General features: G+C 39.4%; 1 protein-coding gene across 15 annotated transcripts in view; it reads right to left on the bottom strand.

Annotated features, from left to right (window-relative positions):
- The window catches only part of PPP1R9A (protein phosphatase 1 regulatory subunit 9A), a 330,692-nt gene extending 321,139 nt beyond the window's left edge, over positions 1 to 9,553 (bottom strand). For 4 of the 15 annotated variants that reach the window (XM_045494827.1, XM_045494835.1, XM_045494830.1 and 1 more), the window contains exons 1-3: positions 8,996 to 9,191; positions 8,538 to 8,743; positions 5,622 to 7,232 (exon numbers count right to left, since the gene is read on the bottom strand). In XM_045494827.1, the coding sequence (XP_045350783.1) occupies positions 5,622 to 7,013 (1,392 nt within the window). In that variant the 5' untranslated portion in view covers positions 7,014 to 7,232; positions 8,538 to 8,743; positions 8,996 to 9,191. Of the gene's footprint in view, positions 1 to 5,621; positions 7,233 to 8,537; positions 8,744 to 8,995; positions 9,194 to 9,438 lie in introns of those variants that run through there. The other 11 variants (XM_045494832.1, XM_045494831.1, XM_045494841.1 and 8 more) reach the window with 6 other exon arrangements.
- Between the last annotated feature and the right edge of the window lie 6,917 nt (positions 9,554 to 16,470).

Below are 16,470 nucleotides of genomic sequence, written 5' to 3'. Positions count from 1 at the left end.
CAACTAGCATCCTTTGTAGGTAAGTTTACATGGGAAGACAAAACATTATGGATGATACAAAAACCGAAAAACTAAACCTTTCTACTAAAAGAAATGCAGCAAACATCTATTAATAGTTTGCTGTAGTAAAGAATCCCTTTTTATATACCAAATGACCAACATTTAGTGAAATAGAAAAGAGGTATTTGTGTACACACCCAATATTAGAAAAGGGGTTCATTCAGTAAATACTCATTATTGGATTTACAGAGTACACTAAAATGTTTTATATATTTACCCAGTTATAAGCCACAGGTACAAGACATCAAAATTTTAAAGAAGTCCAACTTAAATATTATGACATCAAAGTTATCCAAATTAAAAAAAAAAACTAAATAAGATGACAATCCTTATATTATCTCTTGTTTATTAATTTGGGGTTCCAAAAAAAAAAAGAAGAAAATGGAATTTGAGTCTATCAAGAACTTCTTTCTCCTGTTCTTTTATAATTAAAAACTTAGACCACACAAGAGTCTAGGATGTGACATTTTAATGACCCAAACTTTTTAGGAATCATAATCCACTCTGGCATCCAGAAACATCATGCACATTACTACTTTACACCTGTTTGAGCTGCAAAGAATATTACTTTACACAAACAGCCACAGCAGATGGGTCTGGAAAGCAAATGTGTTAAATGGGCTTCCCCAACATTTTGTGACCGGCTCCTTTCAGAAGCCAAAAGACTGTACTTCACAATCAGATTCTAAAGAGTGATCTGTTGACTGGCAGCCTCAGCACCCACTTGAGAATGCACAGTCTCACCTGAGACCTAATGTTCTGTGAATCTGCTGTATTATTCAAGAATATTAAATTCTGTTATAAAGGTCAAGAAAATAAATGGGATGGATAAAACTCACAAGAAGTGATAGTCATTGATGGTAAGGAAGCTAATAGCTTATGAGGTAAAGGCAACACTCAAGAGACCCAATTAGGTATAGATAATAAAAGCCTATGAACTTCTAAAACAAAGGCAAAATTCATAAGATGTGTTAAAAAATAGTTAAGTTAGTAAGCCATAAGACATCCCCAAGTAGAAAATATGATGGAACAAACGAGAGGTTCACTTGTAGAAAGAAAGACATGGAAAGACTAAATCATCATCATTCTATCTCTGGACTGGCAGCTGTATCATCTCCATATCAGCCACCCACCGAGGACGCCCATCCTGGTCTTATTCCAGACCCACAGGTGCTTTACCCAAGAAACACAAATAAAACCAGGGAAACTGGCAAAACTACAGTTGTATGTAAGTGTACTTGTACCTACTCTCTTCTATAGAGCAAGAATTATCATGAGCCCCGAGTATTACTAGTACGTAGAGCCCTTACTCAAAAATCAACTCTGACCCTCATAACCACACCCTCAATGGGAAGAGTGATGTGAAAGAGAGTCAGGACACATGAATATTGTGTACCCAGGCCTCCCATAGTGTGGTCCTTTCAACCTTTGCACCTTAAGTGTGCTAACTCAACCCATGGCTTTCCTCTTGCTACTGGCTGTGTGTTTGAAACCGTGTGATTCAAACATTTAATTTGGTTGCTGAGCCTGTCAATTCCACAACCTGTAGGAATGCTGGTAGTGTACTTGGAGGCTAACCATTGCATCCAGATAATTTCCCACAAAATACCTACTGAATCGGAAATCTGCATTTTAAAAGATCCCCAGGTGATTTATAAGCATATTAAAGTTTAAGAGCACCGAGGGAGACTATCTGAAGAAAGAAAAAGACAGAAATTTGGATCTCAGCACTACATCCTGAACAGTATCCTGAATATAAAGTCTCATATACGCCCTGTGTACCAACTCAGAGTTCCAGAAGAGATAGAGAATGCTGAGACCCACTTTCAACAAGTATCATGTAAGGTTTAGAGAAGCAATACTGCCCTTGGTGATTCTCCTTTGAATCTCAGCTCTGTAAAGCTCCAGACAGTATGAGAAAACACTCAGAAAAGTACAGTGCAATATATCTTACACTATCATTAACCCTATAATCTCCCTCTTGCTGGAAACTAGGAAAACAACCTTTTTCATCTCTGCTGTGTTTCAAGAACACCTATCCAAAGGACAAAAGGCTACCGGAAACAGAGAAAGGGTTAGGACTTCCTTAAGAAGGTTGCAGTGACCTAAGAAAGAATATCGAAGAACAGTTGAGCAGAATAGCCTGAGAAGCGTCCTTAATGGGCTATACATTTCATCTACCAGCACTCGCTGACCTGATCAGCTCCAGTCATTTTACGCATTTATTACATTTTATTGTATATTGCATTGTTCCTGACACATAGTAAGGGCTCAGTAAATGTTCTGAAATAATGGGGGGCGGGGGGGAGGAACAATGAAAAATGTCACCTTTTCTATCCTGGATTCATTTAAAGCAAATTCAATGAATTGGATCTCTTGGTTTTGAGAAATTCCTGAGAATGAAGGCATAATTCCACATCTCAAATTAGCATGGTTCATAACACTCTTATTCCATATCTCAAACTTGGATTTTATATTTTCCATTATTAATCCCATTTTTGACAACACTATGAAACACATCAACCTATCCATTAAGAAACAATGCATTTTTAAATTTCACCAACAATTATTTATAAGTAATATGCTACACAGGGAAGATCAGCTATTACTCTGATGTTTTCCTAGGTCCAGATTTAAGGTATCTTAGGAAAATACAGACTCAAGGCATCTATAGAAGAATTGAAATAAAAACCGAGGACATGATCACACATACAAAGATCATAAACAAGACGTAAAACAAAAGTCTGAAAGTGTTGAGAAATTCTACCCTGGTGAAGACTTAAGATGAGACTATCAGGAAAAGAATGTAAAAGTTCTAAAGATCATTTTTGTAAGGAATATGTCCACTTATTGTTGCTAAAAGAGGAAGTATGTTTAAATTTCAAAGGAAAAAGATTTAAGTTGGAAATCATAATCTACCATCCCATAAGTGAATCTTTATAAAAAGAATAAGGAAACATACATAGGGAATGGCTCAGCATTTTCTCCCTTCCAAATGGTCTATCAAATCCTGTTCAGTCCATGCATTTAGCACAGCCAAGGACAGTTAAAGTCCTCATAGGACATTAGGCATTTCAGCACAGGTTTTCAGACTGTTATGTGGGTTTTAAATATCAAGTTTAAGAATTGACTCCACCAGCTCACATAAGAAAGAGGTAACATTACAGATTTGTGTGTCTTCTGCAGCTAACAGCATGAAAACAGACACATGACAAGCCTTCAATAAATACTTATTGAATTTAATTATTACCACCCTCTGAGGCAAAAATCTTAATTGGAGAATAATCTAAACTCTACCATCACCACCACCAGTAGAAAAGTAGCTCTCAAAATTCCCAAGTGAATCCACTCACATGCTAAACAATCAGAACAACAACAAAGAGCAATTGTCTTATTCATTACAAAGGGCTAAGAATGAATCTTTTGTTTGCAAACTTAATCCACTCCAACTAGTACTGTTAACTGCCCACTAAAACGCAGTGCATTATTTTTGTTTCACAAACCTTAATCTTGATCTATGTTCTTGATAAAATGTGTTAAACTTTTATCCATGTAATCTATTTCATTCTTTGTTGTATGAAATACATAGTTTCTTTATTACGTGACAGTTAAGAGGCAAAATGCTTTTTTTATCAGCAATAGTCAGGGGGAAAAATCACTTGAATTTCAGAATATCATACCCCAAACCTGATTTGTTCACATATAAACAGCCATATTTCAAAGAGAAATCCTTTAAAATTCATTACATCTATTACTGTGCAGTTACGTTTGGGGCAGCACAGGACCCAAATACAAGGCTGGTGCCCCTTTTGGTTGAGTAGGTAGTGCTGGACTTGATAAATTTTCATAAGCTGCTATCCCCATTAGGGAGTTAGTCACTGGTTTTAACAAACTCCTTGAAGAGTTCATTTCAGTTATTCCTGCCTTGCTCAATGTGAAACAATTTAATCTTATTGCTTTCTTCCTAAGGGGTAAAAAGATGATGTTCAAAGGAGAACACCTGGGAAGGAAACACGCATGGTGAAATTTTGGAGCTCTCTGGTTAGGCCTGAGGGAAAGACACCTCTAAAGAGAGAGCCTAGAATTGGGGGTGGGGGGGTGGGGGGGGGAGTAGGGGAGAGGCTCACAAAGGAAAGTGGAAAAGCACAGCAAAGAAACTTGGCTTACTCTGAAACCACACTATATTAGTTATTTTATAACACATCTACAGTTATTTTAAACATAGTTTAACTTGACATGGCCCATTCTGACCCAAAGCTTTTGTCTTACACTAATGACATGAAAGTTTGCCTGCTAACATCCATAAATAATTTCACAGGTTATCACTTTATTTCAAAATAGTATTTTATAATTAAGACAAAGTCAAATTTCTCTTTGCTTTGTAAATCTACAGATCTTACAGCCTTATATGGGAGTTTCATAAGGTGGAAATAACAACAGACAGTGATTTTAGATTATTTTAAAAGATACCGTATCAAATTCCAAATCTATGACACATACATATTGGATAAGCTAGAAGTCCCTAGGAAGTGGTTTCAGACTACACATTCTACCACCACAACCTTCCAGATTCCCCTAGGAGGGCATGCCACAATCTTAGGACAGAGCTGGTGCGCAAGTACACGTTGAAAAACCACTCCAAGGAGACTGTGATATTCAACCCACTACCTCCTGCCCCTATTGCCGTTATCAGCTAATAATGTTTCACTACCCGCTACTGATGTACATTGTGCTATTTCTTCTATACCGAATGTTAACTAAGTGAAGTCATTAGAATAGAGAATCTGAATTCAACTGGCATTTATTCAGTTTTTAAGAGGTAAAAATATATCCCGGAATGACAAATCAATTTAATTTCCTTTCATAAAATTTCATTTCAGTGCTACATCACAAATCCTGAACTCAAAGCTACTTACAGTCATAGCTTTCCAATTAAAGCATTTAAGTCCGCTAATATATTTCCATGAATCAAACTTTCACTACCAAGTAGCAGTACAAAAAAAGAGATAAGTTTCAACATTCCTCACAATCCACTTACACTCAAGTAAGAGATAACTCAGATGTTTTAAGCAAGTAAATAAGACTATTATTTCAAGGTCACCATAACTCTCCCATTGTACATTATACCTCATATCCTAGAGTGTTCGGATTCAGGAAATTTTCTCACTTCTGGCTAATTTTAGGTAAAATCAGTTAAAGAGGTAATTCTGTTTCAAACTAACCCTCCTGGTTTTCAGTGTACGTGTCATTCATGCTCCAGTCCATTGGAGTGTATCTCACAATCCCCAAACTTCTTCAACTTTACTCTTAGCCAATACTGGTTTATGCAACCATAAAGCATATTAAGGAAATATGTGGATCTCTCCCAAACTTTTAAAATCACCTGACAACACGGGTATCTCAACAACCTCGAAATCCTTAGGGCTGTCAAATCTATGCTGCAAACATTTAGGCCCAAATATTAAAAAAAAAAAAAAAAAAAAAAAAAAAAAAACAAGACAAAACCAAACACAAACAAACTTAGGAAAAACTTCAAAACCAAACTGAGAAAACATACTTACCTTAATTGGAGCACTACTAAACTTAATTTTCCTATTTGCTGGGATGTCTTCTTCTTCTGGCAATCCAACAATTTCCGAGTATTCCATATCTGGTTGATAGTAATTGTTTTCATCACTATCTTCCTGCTCATCCTGTTCAGTGCCTGTCTCTCCCCAGTCTGAATTATACCTGGATCTTACCCTATACACATTATAGTCACTGTGCATGTAAACATGGGAACTCTCAAAATTATTTGAATCTTCGGGTACTTCCTTTCCACAACTGGATCCAGGAGCATCAGCAGAGGTAAAATCACCACCTCCAAGTTCTTTCTTCTGATGCATTGCTGCCTCACTCCCAACTAAATTAGCTTCGGCATCTTCTAAAGGTTCATTTTGTGGTGAAAGGATTTCAGACTCTGGCATCGCCTTATTTGCAGCACAAGGTTCCTCAGGAAGATCTCTGTCAATTCTGTCAGGAGTCTCTTGGTTAGATGTGGAGTCCTCGGCTTCCTTGCTCTGCTGTGTTTCTTCACCAAGCACTGAAGCTAGAGAGGTACTTTTCGAAGCCACTTCTGGTACTGGACTTGTATTACTCTTCTGAGCATCCTCTGCATCATCACCGTGTTTGCTTGGAGGAGACCAAGAATCTGAATCCTTAAGGTGACCAAAGGTGTCAAGATTTGTAACAGTAACAGATGGTAGATTCAGGGGATAATGCCCAGTCACTGAGTATTCGTTTTCAGGCTTCTCAGAAACCATGGCACTGGGGGAATCAGTGTTCTCAAATACTGCACTCAGTTGACTCACAGTTGGGGAAACAGCCTCCGTCCGGGAGCTAAGGCTGTCCAAGGAATCAGTACTGCCTCTGTTGGACTTGGAGCCACCCCATTCGTCCTGAGGTTCATTCCCTCCAGCTTTCTCTTTCTTTGGGGAATAGCGGCTGTTTTGTCCTGACTCATGCACACTTCTCTCAAACATCTTCCGAGTTTCTGTGAACTTAGAATATGAAGGGCCATCGTACATTGTGTCAAATCTACTAATTCGTTCTGAAACAGAGGACTCCAACTTAACAACTGAGCCATCTGTTTTTTCCAGGAATTCTTTGGGCCTCATTCTTCTCTGTGGAGATGAAGGTCCACCTTTCCCCCTTGTTTTGGCAATGACCGTAGCATTTTCACTGGGTTCCATACCCATCTGCATAAATAGATTTTTAATTCTGTTGACATTGGAGCCATATTTCCTCCCCCTGCTCTGCTGGGAGCCCTCACCTTCTTTTGTTTTTTGTTCCCCATCTGACTTGGGTTTGTCAAAGGTACTTTTCAGTGCCTGGAACTCAGTTCTATATGCATTCCTGTGAGGAGAGGCACTTCTGAGAGTGGTTCGTTCACCTGAAGACTCGGTTTTCAACATTTTTACTTCAGGGGTGAAAAGCCAATGTTCATAATGACCAGGAAAACACAAACAAAAAAACAAAACACCTCTCTTCTCTAATCAAGAGAGTATTTGGTCAAGAAAAAGTACCTCTCAAATGGCATACTGTATCAGTGATCCTCCCAACAGGTGTATTAGGAAATTATTCAGTCAAGAGTTACACAAAATGGCTTTTTCAAAGCAAGACTAGAGGTTCATCTGTAATAGAAAAGAATGAATTTCTGCATTCATTTACTTATTTGAAAATTTACGTTTAGTCAACCAAGAATACACTTTTCAAAGTGACTCAGTCATATATCAAACAGAAAAAAAAAATTACTTATTGAAATGGTCATTTAAAAGCCAAGAATTTAAAAGTTATAACTCTGATTGGTCCTTGGTAACAAAAATGTTTCAAACACAATTTGGAGGTCCCTACCGAAATCACACACTAATACACACACGAGTTACACATAAGCACACTACTTTAGCCTAAGTTTTGGTTGCTTTTGTGAATGGTCTTAAAAAAAAAAAAAAAAAAAAAAAAAAAAAGTAGTCCCTAGATCTTTAAGATACCATCAAACTGTCCAGGAAAAAAAAAAAAAAAAAAACAAAACGAATTTCATTTGGGATGCTCCACATCAGGTAGAATTTAATCTTTCTGGGTAAGCACAATTCAAAGTTTGGATTCTATGTTTACAAAGTCCATAATATGCCTACAGAGGCTTATTTCACTCTTTCTGGTCCAATATTCTGATTTGCAGCATCCCCAAAACAACATTAGTACATTTCAGACCAAAACAAGCAGAAGAAAGTTCTCACATGAAAGTAACTTTCACTCTAAGTTCAGTTACATCTAATATTTGGAAGTTTTCTAAGAGTGGATAGTATTCATTATAGAGTGAGGTGTAGAATATCATGGGAATAAATGTAGGAGAACGTGACGATCAGAAAGCAAACATAACATGAAACCTCTTCTCATAACCCTGATTTGTTTATTCCTACTTGCCTCTAACTTCCTACAAGCTCAAAATGCAAGGCAATGCATGCTTGCTGGTCTCCACTAGCCCACAGCTGGATTTTATATCAATATGCCAGTAATCAAATACTTCAAGAGCTGCTGAGGCGCAGACAATGTCGTGCTAAAGATTTTTCATTTTGTTTTGCTTTGTTTTGTCTTTTAATATTAGGCCGAGCCATATCACCCTCACGCACAATCAGCTGAGGAAGCACACACTTTCACTGAAACCGCCTCCAAACTCGGCTCCTGGCCCAGCACGCATGCATGGCCCATGCAGACAAACAAGAAAGGCTTGAGAGTGTGGTGCCTGTTTTTTGGTAAAGCATCGACAATCTCCTTGTACCCTGACATTTGTTTAAGCCTTACACACCCTCCCCCCCCTACACATACACCCCACTCCCTCCCCGGCCAATTCGAACCCGAGGGGGCGGGGGCGGGGGAGATGAGGCCGCCGGGGGACTCAAAACCTGCCCTCACAAAAGACAAACATAAATAACACCAACTTGAGAGGCAGCCGGTTCCCAAGCCTGGTTCGGGACGCAATCCCTCGGCCCCGGGGCAGGGCCGGGAGAGCAGGTGACGCCAAGCGCTATGGTAGGAGGTCGCAGTCTAGCTTTGTGCCAAAAAGCACCTGAAGTCCTAACACATTGGCTGCGGCTCCCGGCGGCTGCCAGGCGGATCCCAGTGTGGCACCGAGAGAGCCGAGCTCCTTGGCCACATTAAAAAAAGAAAAAGAAAAAAAAATTACAGGGTAATGATAATAAATCCCTTTGTTTTTCCTCCCAATGTGCCAGGAAACAATAGATCCCACTGATAATGCCTCCGATCCTCAACCTATCGCTCCCCAACCACAACCCACCCCCACCCCCAGCCTGCAACTCAGCCTTTGTACATCCCGATTTTTTTCCTCTTCATCTCCACCCTCCCCAACTCCTCGCCCCGCGCACAGCCTCCCCCTTACCCGAGCGGGAGCCGCCGCCGGCGGGGAGGGTCGGACGGCCGCGGCTCCCACCCCCTCCTCAGAGGCGCCCCCCGCCCCACTGTGGCCGCGGCTCTATCCGCGCCGGCCCGCACGGCGCCCCTCCACCCGCCGCTCACGGCGCAGCGCGGAGGGCGGCTGCGGCGGCCGCTTCCACTCGCGCCGCGGCCCCCACGCGCGCCCTGCCCGCGGCGGGCGGCCCCGGGAGGCGCGCTGCGCTCCCCAACGCCATTGCGGGCGGGCGGCGGCCCGGGCCGCGACACGCTCGCCCACTCGGGCCGGCCCGGGGAGGGGGGTCGGGGCGCGGAAGGGGCTTGGCCCACGTGCGGTCACCCGCTGCGGGCCGTTTGGGCCGCCCGGGAGCCAGGGTGTAGTGGGAGAGAGGCCGCGGGGGTGAGGAAGGCCCAGGGTAACAGGTGCCTCACCTCGGCTGATGGGATTAACTCTAGGGCCGCAGAGAGAGGGAGCCCGGCAGCAAAATCCCAGGAGAGGGAGAGAGAGGGAGCCTCTGGCGGCCAACCGAGGGCGAAAAGCACCGGCCCGAGGCGAGGCCGCCCCACCCCCTCGGCCGTGGGCTAGGGGCCTCCCCGGCCTAGGGCAAGGCCTGCCCTTCTGGGGCCCGTCCGCCTTTCTGCTACCGGGGTTGGTTCGGCAGAAACTGGGCTCTTGGTCCGCTTGCTACTGGGACTGCACAAAGTATGCAGTTAACTTCATGACCCCAGGGCATCTAAAACCCCAGGCTACTCTCCAGGCCGGTTTGGCCCACACCTAGGCCGCCTTGCCCGGCCTAACACCCACCTTGACCTCAAGTCTCCATTGTTAAAAGGAAAAGGATTAGGAGGTCTTCTGACTTGCTCAGCCCCCACCCTCCTCTTTTATAAATGCGCAGTGCCCACTCCTACCTCCTCCCTAAAAAGATACCCCAAGTGTCTTTTTTGGCAATGTTTATGAAACTGATCATGTCTGTCAATGTAGATCTTTAAGCCAATCCTCCAAAAACTCCATAGAGTAAAAACGACTAAAGGACAATTTTTCAAGAGGGTAAACCATAACTGTCATAGAAATATAAAATGAAAGTGTGTCCAAAATGCCATTTGGCACATTAATTAGGGAGGGAATCGCAAGATATTACAACCCTTTCAAACAAGGATGTGGAAAAGAGACCTTTAGGGACAAACAGCAAAGAGAGAAGACTGGTTAATATTCTATAAGGCACAAAAATTTAATGTTTTGAATTATCTGTTCTACAGGGCAGTAATCAATTGTATCTCTAAACAAAATAATTTTGCATTCCTATAGATAAGAACATTTACATTACCATAAGTTTCTACAACCTACAGAATAGTAAAATGGCTTTGTCAAAGGCCAAAGGTGCAGACCAAAGGTGTAGAACCAAAAACTCAAAGTCCCGTAGATAACATCCAGCCTTCCATTGAAAGGACACCCAGTGATATTCGCCCATTTCAAAGTCTTACACCAGTTTTCCCAACAGAACTGTTATTATCTGCATTTTCCGGATGGGAAAACTGAGGTTTAGGTTTTATAACTTACCCACAGCTTTATCAACTAGTAAATAATTAAAGTCTGATATGAACTCCAGCAAGTTTGTATACAGAATCTACTCTGGGAGCAAAATCTCTTGCTTAATTTCAAAAGGCCTTTGTAGCTACTCAATTCTATGTATCTTTCATTTTGAACAGTGAAATTTTTTCAAGTTTCACCAAATTCTGGGTGCTTTCCCAAGAAATTGGCACTCTCTGTCTACAAGTGGATGTCACTTCTATAAGCATAAACAGATGTAGCAGGCAACGTGAGGGGGCTGTGGTTCTAGTCTCCACTTTTGGAAAGAACATTTGTGCTGTCTGGGATAATTTAGTGGAAAAGTTCCTGTCACTTATTTGCAGTATGGAAACCATGTTTTTTAGGAGAATAACCTAAATAAATGCAAGAACCTAATCACTGAGTTCTGTCTGTAGAAGAGGGGGCAGAGTTGGCAATAAAATCAGTCTTACACCTCTTTGCAAAAAGATGATTCATACAGAAAAGCAGCCTAAAGAATTTGGTTGCTTTGGGTTTCTTTTCTTTCTTTCTTTCTTTCTTTTTTTTTTTTTATGTGAACCTTCTGGAAAAATTCATAATACTGAAGGAATGAATGACAGTTTTTAAAACATCATGCTGATAATTTTAAGATTTCTGGATCGCCCATAACCTATTTTACATTTCTAACACATTTCTGAATGTTTCAAGGGTCTACTGGCTCAGTACTAATCCAATAAATGTGGCTATTTAAATTAACTAAAATTAAATACAATTAAAAATTCAGTTTCTTAGTCCCACTAGTCACATTTGAAGGACTCAGTAGCTATAAGTGGTTAGTGGCTACCACGTTAGATGGTGTAGATACAGAACATTTCCATCACAGAAATGTCTTTCAGACAGCGCTATCCTGGACATTTGTATTTCTATAAATTAGAAAAGATATACTGACTTTATAAGGGTTATAATGATCAATAGATCATTAGTGTATTGAGGATTCAAGGTCATAAATTTTGCATGTTGCAATTGGAAAGGGGCTGAAGGAGTATTAGGGTGTAAAAGATGATATTTAGTATTGATATGTGAGATATTCAAAGTACACTTTGGAGGGGGAATGATTTTCACATATAATTTCTTTCATAAATCCTGGAGAATATTGTGAGCTATTATTCTTATTTCCTTTGTAACGAGTAACACCATGACTAGTAAAAATGGACCATAAGATTTGTCAATAAAAGTACAAAATGTGGGATGCCTGGATGGCTCAGTCAATTGAGCACGCAACTCTTGATCTCAGGGTTATGAGTTCAAGCCCCATGTTGGGCATAGAACCTACTTAAAATTTTTTTTAATTAAAAAAATTAATTTAATTTAAATTAATTAATTTAAAAAAAAGTTTAAGTATAAAATGTATTTTATGTTGCTTCAGGGGTTTCCTCAATGTATTCTTTAAGTTTTCATAATGGGTACTCTAACTGGTCAAATATTAAATTATTCATGTGTGTAAGTGAAACATCGGGTGCAGTTATAAAATTAAGCCTAAATCAAGCCTGAATCAAATGTTAAGACTAGGTTAAATTAAGCTAAACCGGAAGACTGCCTATCACTCCTTAAAGCAGGAAGGCCCCGGGCTAATTTGTAAGTTAACAGAGGGTCACAGAGAGAAAAGAATAGAACAAAGTTAAGGTGTCTACAGTTTCTTTATGGAATAGGCAAAGTAATGGAAGAGCAATTTGTATAGGTAAGTTTACACATAACTTTAGCATAAAAGGATATTTTACTTTTACTACTGTTTCTTTACCAATACTAATAAGAAAAATGTGTTCAGAGGTGCCTGGGTGGCTCAGTAGGTTAAGCGTCTGACCCTGATTTCAGTGCAGGTCAAGATCTCAAGGTTTGTGAATTCGAGCCCCACCTCAGGCTTTGTGCTGACAGCATGAGGAGCCTGCGTGGAATTCTGTCTCTCCTCTCTCTGGCCCTCCCGGCCATCACCACCATCTGACCCCTTGTGCTCTCATTCTCATCTAAGTTCTCTCTCAGAATAAATACACTCAAAAAAGAAAGAAAGAAAGAAAGTGTTGACAGTAATGAAATAATGAAGCAACTTTTTTACCAAAAGTTTATAACTGCTTATTTCACATTTGCAAATATCAGGATGCTTTGTCCCCTTCAGATGTAAATGTTGGTATTCAGTTATCTTAAAGGTCCACCATTTAAAATAACCATGTACTGTATTTTTTCTTTATTTTTTTTAATGTTTATTTTTGAGAGAGAAAGAGGAGGGGAGGGGCAGAGAGAGAGGGAGACAGAGGCTCCAAGCAGGCCCCACGCTGTCAGCACAGAGCAGGTCATGGGCTCAAACCCAGAACCCTAAAATCAGGACCTGAGCCAATGAGCCACCCAGGCGCCTCTATCTTACAGTAAGTATTTCAGTCTTTTGATATTTCACACATACTCCACTGTAGAGGTGAAATATTATTTCTGTAAAATAGTGAGAGTCTTCAGGCTTACGTTCAGAATACATCAGAGATCTCTATGATCAGTCTGATTTTATGATACTAACTATAAAATTAAGCTTAAATCAATAAATTTTCTATCTAGAAGGTGTCATTGCTTCCTAGATAAAGTGATAATGATTCAGCATTGCTTTCTACCTACATTCATGGCTTGAGCATGCCATTGAAAATTTATACCATTATTTTGATCCATTTCTCATTCTATAATACATCCACTATCTTGGCTTTTCAGCCTAAAAGTAGGCTCGTGGTAGGTTTGGCTACTTACTTTTATTTGCTACAAGTAATAAACCATAGAACTTCTTGGGATTCCTATTAATACCTTAGTTCTACAAATAAAGCATAATAGATTTACACAATGTGATTAGGCCGAAGTAATGCATCTTCTCTTTTTTCCCTTTTTTTACTTTACGGTTGCCCACACAAAACACAGTAAACCAAGAGTTTTATTGGACTCTACATTGGTAAGATGTTTTCATTACTGTCACTGCTTCTAAGCTTGAAACAATAGCTATTCCAATCATTCTTCTCAGTTTTCAGTTTTATAATGGTATAAAATGCATGTTAAAAACAAATGTGAGGTATTTATCTATTTCTACAGAAGCCCATTTTACTTTTAGCAGATTAGCCCCTCTGGCAGAAGGATTCTGGTGGTGGTACTCTATCTGCCAATCCTCCACCCACAGGGTGCACCTGAACTCTGGCATCCATGGGATTGACATGTTGTCTACTCTGCCTCAGAATAACTTTATATTTCAAGACAGAAACAAAAAGGGAGAAGCAAAGTAATCCTTCACTGAAAGAAGTTAGCAAAGTGTCAAATTGAAATTCAAATTGAAAACATTTCACTGGAATTCATATTCACTATTCTTTTACCTTAGAAATGCTAAGCGAATTTCTCAAGCCATATGATAGCATAGCTCTTTGCACACAACTGTTGGAGGAAATAGTTGTCCCAAACACTCTTATTGTAAAATACGGAGAAAGGAAACGAAGAATAACAAAGGTGTGTCAGTAGCTTCTCTATTCCATGGCATTAGTCTTGGTGAATTAATTATTAAAGTAAATAAAGTGTGTTTACAATTAAGCAGGAAATTTCTCTGACTCTATTTCCATTTCCAGTCTAGTTCTTGTAACAGAACTAGACCATGAGGAGGTCCATTACAGACCCATTTGGTATAAAATCCAAGTTATAATAAACTGCACTTAAAAAAAAAAAAACAACCCTAGGGGCGCCTGGGTGGCTCAGTTGGTTGAGCTTCCGACTTTGGCTCAGGTCATGATCTCACGGTCTGTGAGTTCGAGTCCCACGTCGTGCTCTCTGCTGACAGCTCAGAGCCTGGAGCCTGCTTCAGATTCTGTGTCTCCCTATCTCTCTGACCCTCCCCCTTCATGCTCTGTCTCTGTCTCAAAAATAAATAAATATTTAAAAAAAAAAAACCAAAAACAAAAACCTAGTATTTGAACTGCACCTGTGATTGATTATCTACTTTTAGAAAAAATAAAAAATTTGCACTGAAGTTGTTCTTACATTTTCCATAGGTTCTTAGCCATAATCCTGATGTCCAGCATAGACTTTTATCAATTAGCATTATTATAACATAATGTTTGAAAATATATCATAATGCCTTACATGTTTCTATACCATTAATTTTGGAATTGGATGAATAATAAACAAATATTTACCCTAATCACTAGAGAAACCAATACTCTTATTCATGTCCTAGGACAGTACCTAGCACTGTAATTGTATTTGGAAGTGTTGCTGATCTTTGTTTCTTGATTAAGCCATTACAAATTTCTTCACTCAACTAGTGTCTTTGATTAGATTCTAAATGTGTGGATGGATCACATACTTTCTGGGCTTTCTTGGTATTGTTAGAAGAAAATACTTCCAAACTGAAATTATAAGACTATAGCTTTCTAAAAATGTATTTGTATAAGTTAAAATAAAGCAGTTAGTCCAGAAAATCTTGTGTCTTAATCCTGCTCTTTTTGTTTAATAGAACAAAACACTGTTAAATTCTACATTAATAATGTTCTGCCCTACAAACCAAGTGTTTACTCCCTTACCAAGTTACTTTTTTTTTTAATGTTTATTGTTCAGAGATAGAGAGAGAGTGTGAGCAGGGGAGGGGCAGAGAGAGAGGGAGACACAGAATTCTAAGCAGGCTCCAGGCTCTGAGCTGTCAGCACAGAGCCCAATGCGGGGCTCAAATCTTCGAACTGCAAGATTATGACCTCAGGCAAAGTCCAATGCTTAACCGAGTGAGCTTCCCAGGCACCCCTACCAAGTTACTTTTAAAAGAAAGCCATGGACACCATGGGCACAGTGGTATATGTCCATGCAAAAAGTCAATATGCTATTTATTTCCCATATTGAATTGTGACCAAAACTTAAATAAGAATGTAAACATCATTTATTTTATGAATACAGAAACAGCATAGTGAACAGTTGAAAACAGCCTAACACCTAGCTGAGTCCTCAAAGGAAATGAAATTCATATTTTATGATACTGAGAATAGAAACAAACACATTAATGTGAAATGAAATTGAGCTGATATTAATTAAAATTTTAGAAGGGAGTTCAATACTACAGTTTCAACAAAACAAAAACAAGATATCATCTTTGCCAGGAATGTAAATTTGACCTGTTGTAGCTTTAAAGGGAAGGGAACCAAGTTTCAAGGATTTTAAAAGAATTTTTGCATTTCTCTAGAATTTAACAAGCTACTCTGCCACGATTTTGTGAAGACTGCCTGAATAATTTTCTTATAATAAATTACATGTATTTAAGTACAATGTGCTCTGATATAATTTAGCAAAGTATACATATTTTGCAAATTCATAAGTTGAGCTCATCTCAAGAGCCTCAGAGATTAAGCAAAGCCAACGACATACAACCAAATGACAGACTACCACATGCTCACCCAGAGTAGAGTTGGACCAAGGCCAAATGAGGCATTTAGATGTATAAATAGTTATTATGTGATGTAGCTTTATTTTCTGAAAGCCAGTGCACCTTTAAAAATCTAGCACTAAGCTTAAAATTGACACTGAGATACTCTCAGATGAATGCTGACCCAGAAACTTACATATTTACATAGAGACACAGTTTCCAAAATATTTGTACATAATCGTCACCTCACTGAAACCTTTCTGATCACAAGGTCAATGCGTACTATAATGACTTTTATTTTGCTTTCACTGAAATTTTCTCCAACTATGGAAGATTTGACTTCTCTGCAAGATTCTAACCATGTGTTTGGGGATGTAAACCTAAGAAATACAAGAAGCAAACCACTCAGAACTGACACAAAATGTTTCTTAGAAATCACTATCTTTTAGGCTCACCGTGCAGAAATCAGATACACAATTGATTTTGAATAGTTCTTGGTAGGATT

This window comes from Leopardus geoffroyi, chromosome A2 (genome assembly GCF_018350155.1).
Source record: "Leopardus geoffroyi isolate Oge1 chromosome A2, O.geoffroyi_Oge1_pat1.0, whole genome shotgun sequence".
NCBI lineage: Eukaryota > Metazoa > Chordata > Mammalia > Carnivora > Felidae > Leopardus > Leopardus geoffroyi.
Note: the sequence above shows the minus strand (reverse complement) of the source record. Positions and strands in the feature narration are given on the sequence as shown.